The 3430-nt window shown below is 32.2% G+C and overlaps 1 protein-coding gene across 1 annotated transcript; it reads right to left on the reverse strand.

Annotated features, from left to right (window-relative positions):
- Nucleotides 1-2102: 2102 nt before the first annotated feature.
- DEFB113 (defensin beta 113) lies at nt 2103-3173 on the reverse strand. Its single transcript, XM_033103288.1, has 2 exons — nt 3116-3173; nt 2103-2347 (listed from the first exon to the last, which is right to left on the reverse strand). The coding sequence occupies exons 1-2, from the start codon at nt 3171-3173 to the stop codon at nt 2103-2105; spliced, it is 303 nt and encodes a 100-aa protein (XP_032959179.1).
- Between the last annotated feature and the right edge of the window lie 257 nt (nt 3174-3430).

The raw sequence follows: 3430 nt of genomic DNA on the forward strand, positions 1-3430 counted from the left end.
CTTGGTGGTAATTGAGGTTAAACATCTTTCTTTGTGGTTGTTGAATATTTGTACGCATATATATTCTTTGGAGAAATATATACCTAACTCCTTTGTCCATTTTATAATTGGGTTATGTGGTTTTTATTATTAAGTAGTAGATATTCATTATGTATTCACAGCTACCATGGTTGGGAGGCTGTTGATTTTCAAGGCTACTGGAGAGCTTGGTGGGGGGGAAGGGTATTGGACAGTAATAGTGCAAAGCTAGCTGTTTCTGCTGAAATTCAGCATTTTTGTCTGGAATAAATACTCCTTGGATTTTTGCAAGAATGTGGTTAATTTGTAGAGCTCTTAAAAAGTTAATTTTAGTAATTTCTTCCCAGTTTTTTATTGCTTTATGAAGCAGCAGATATTTGGAGTTTTTTATTTCACCATTTCAGAAGTCCTGCCTATGATGCATTATGTATTATTTCTTTTTTTATTCTTAACTTTTGTAGTTTGGAAATTATACACACTTCTGGTTAATATTCTTGTGCAACAAACTATCCAGAAACTTGACAGCTTAAAGCAAAATCCATTTTACTATGCTCATCGATTCTGTGGGTCAAAATGAACACAAAGCAGAGTGGGAATGGGTTGCTTCTTTTCTTCGTCTGGGACCTCATCTGGAAAGACACAAAGATTTGGGAATGAACTCTTACTGGGTAGCTGCTGCTTCTTACCCTCCTTTGGAGAGTCTAATAGTGCTTAACATACTTTGAATGTTATTTCTTGGGATTTTAGACGTTTTATCCCCTCTCAATCTGTAGTCTTCCATTGGGTGATTTTATCTCATTGCTTCAGTGAAGGGCTCCTCAAATCTATATTTGAAACACATTTTTCTTTGCTGTGCTTCACTCAGGTGTACAGCAGAGAAGTCCAAACTAACATGTCCTAAATGTTCCTTTCAAATCTGTACCTCTTATTGTATTTCCTAATGAATGCTTGTGTTGTTTAGCAATTTTTTTCAAGTAAGGAAACAAAACTTGGAATCATCCTTCCCTCTTATACCCCTAATTCATCAAACTTCTTTCATTTCCTCTAAATCAGAACTCTGACCTAAGTTTTTATATTGTCCAGATCTGTGCTTTAGCTATACGTTAAAATAATAATAATAATAATAATAATAATAATAATAATAAACACACTCAGTGGACAGTTTAAATTCTGAATATTAAGCATTTACCATTTACTGATGGAAAGCTTTATAATGCATAAGAAAGTTTATGTTAACATTAATTCAGTATTATGATAGAATTAATGTGGAAAACTGGAAACACAATGAGTTCCTTGAAAACAGGGACAAGTACAAAAACATTAAATATTAAATTATGAGATGAAAGAGTTAAGTAAAATTCTTAAGAACCAAGAGAGAAGACTCTTGGATTGGTTACCTATGTTCGGAATTGATTATGGTAATTATTAATACCTCTGGATGGTAGAATTAGAAATGACTTTTTCTTTTTGGACATTTCTATATTCTTCCAAATTTTCTTATTATTTTACCATTAGAAAAAAAACAACTTTTAAAATGTTTTTAACTTGCTTTTTATTTCATCACATTTTACTCCCTGTTAAGTTTTGTTTGATTGATCTTTCTCACATTATGAATACTGTCTTATTATGTGATTAAGATGTATATAAATTTGTGTCCAAGATCCAAGCACATTTTTGCTGAAACTATAGAAAGATATCATAAACCATGATTGATAGTCGATACTTACAAGGTCATATGAAAATAACTAGGCTACAGCATAAGGCAAATAAATAGGCCAGAAGTAGAGGGAATTACTAAGGATGGAGGGTATTTGTCATGTGGATAGAAGAGAACTATTACATTGTTTTGTGCACCTGAAACTAATAAAAAAAATTATACAAAGCAAACTCAATAAAAAAAGAAGAGAACTTCTGTCAATTTAATAAAGGCTGTTTATTACTCTTCTTTATTTCTCAACATTGAACTCAACTCAACATTGAACTCACTAGCTGCCATGATATAGTTGTGTAATTCAGAAGGCTAGAGGACACTCATACGAAAATAGATTTATAGAAAGTAGAAAGCTCTTCTTTTATTAGCAATATTAGTTCAATGTAGTGTTGTATAGTGTAGCAGAATTATAATTTACATCTTTATAAGCTTTCGTCGTGCTGTATTTAGTGATTGGCTTTAGGTATTCCCGGATAACACAGCAGGGCTCAACACTGCAGTAATTGTATACATATTCCCACGCATTACATGAAGTCTTGCAAGCACCACGAACAAGATGACATTCTGATATCCTCTGTGTAATTTCTCTTGTTTTTTCTCTTGTTCTTCTCTGTAAAACTAGGAAAAAGTAGCTATGATTATAAATCCATGTTTAATCCCCTCGAGTAGGTAAATGGATAGATGATGTAGATAGCTGATAGATAGACAATAGATAGAGGAGTAAATAAAGTTTTTTAAAGTATAGATTTAAATCATTTTGTTTCTGAAATCACGCCTTAGCAACTGGATTTAAAAAATGGGATTTACCTCCTATAAATTGGTATACTATAAATACTTATTTATCCAACATTTCCTTTGTCTCTAGCATTTTTTTTTTTTGTAAATACAATCTCCTTAAATATCTAATCTGTGAAAGCTTCCTCAAGAGTAAAGTGAAAAGGATATGAAAAAAATAGTCTATATATTTTGTGTTCTAAATAGCCATCTACCTTCAACACCTGTTTCACCTACCACAAACTACTGGGATAGTTATAGAAAGCTTAATTTTGAGAACAGCTAAAATTTCAGTTCATTATATTGCATTTAAAAAGAGAAGGCACCAGGAAGAATGTAAGGATTCATAGTTTCATCAAACAAAACAACAAACAGATTTAATTTTACATCTTGGGAATTTCCCCCCCCATTATCTTCTCAACTATCAGGTCCACTCATTTCTTCTTTCATGCAAAATAGAGTGAATTGTATCCTGTGTTCATATGGCATTTCCTAACAATAATTTACTTGTTTTATTTTTCCAGAGTAGAGCATTTATTAAAAAACAAAAAACAAAAACAAACAAAAAACACATTTTGCCCCTCCTTCTTTTTCGATGTTAACAAGCATTACCTGATGGACCACAAGACCCAGTGAAGACAAAGGTCAGGAAAATATAAAGCATCTTCATGCTGATATAGGTACTTGAGTGAAGTTATTTGAGGCAGAGCTCAAAATATCTGGGTTGTGCTATTCTTGGATAAAAGAAAGATGAATTCTTCTTTTTATAGCTTTCTTGGGGTTATTACTAATCTGATTAATGACGCCTTTCAAGATTGAGAACATATTCATCTAAGTATTGTGAAATAGCAGCAAGCAGATTAGAGGATTTGGTTCTGTTATGACCTCAATGAGCCACATGTGAACTCATTTTCAGTTATACAAGCA

This window comes from Rhinolophus ferrumequinum, chromosome 3 (assembly GCF_004115265.2).
Source record: "Rhinolophus ferrumequinum isolate MPI-CBG mRhiFer1 chromosome 3, mRhiFer1_v1.p, whole genome shotgun sequence".
NCBI classification, from domain to species: Eukaryota; Metazoa; Chordata; class Mammalia; order Chiroptera; family Rhinolophidae; genus Rhinolophus; species Rhinolophus ferrumequinum.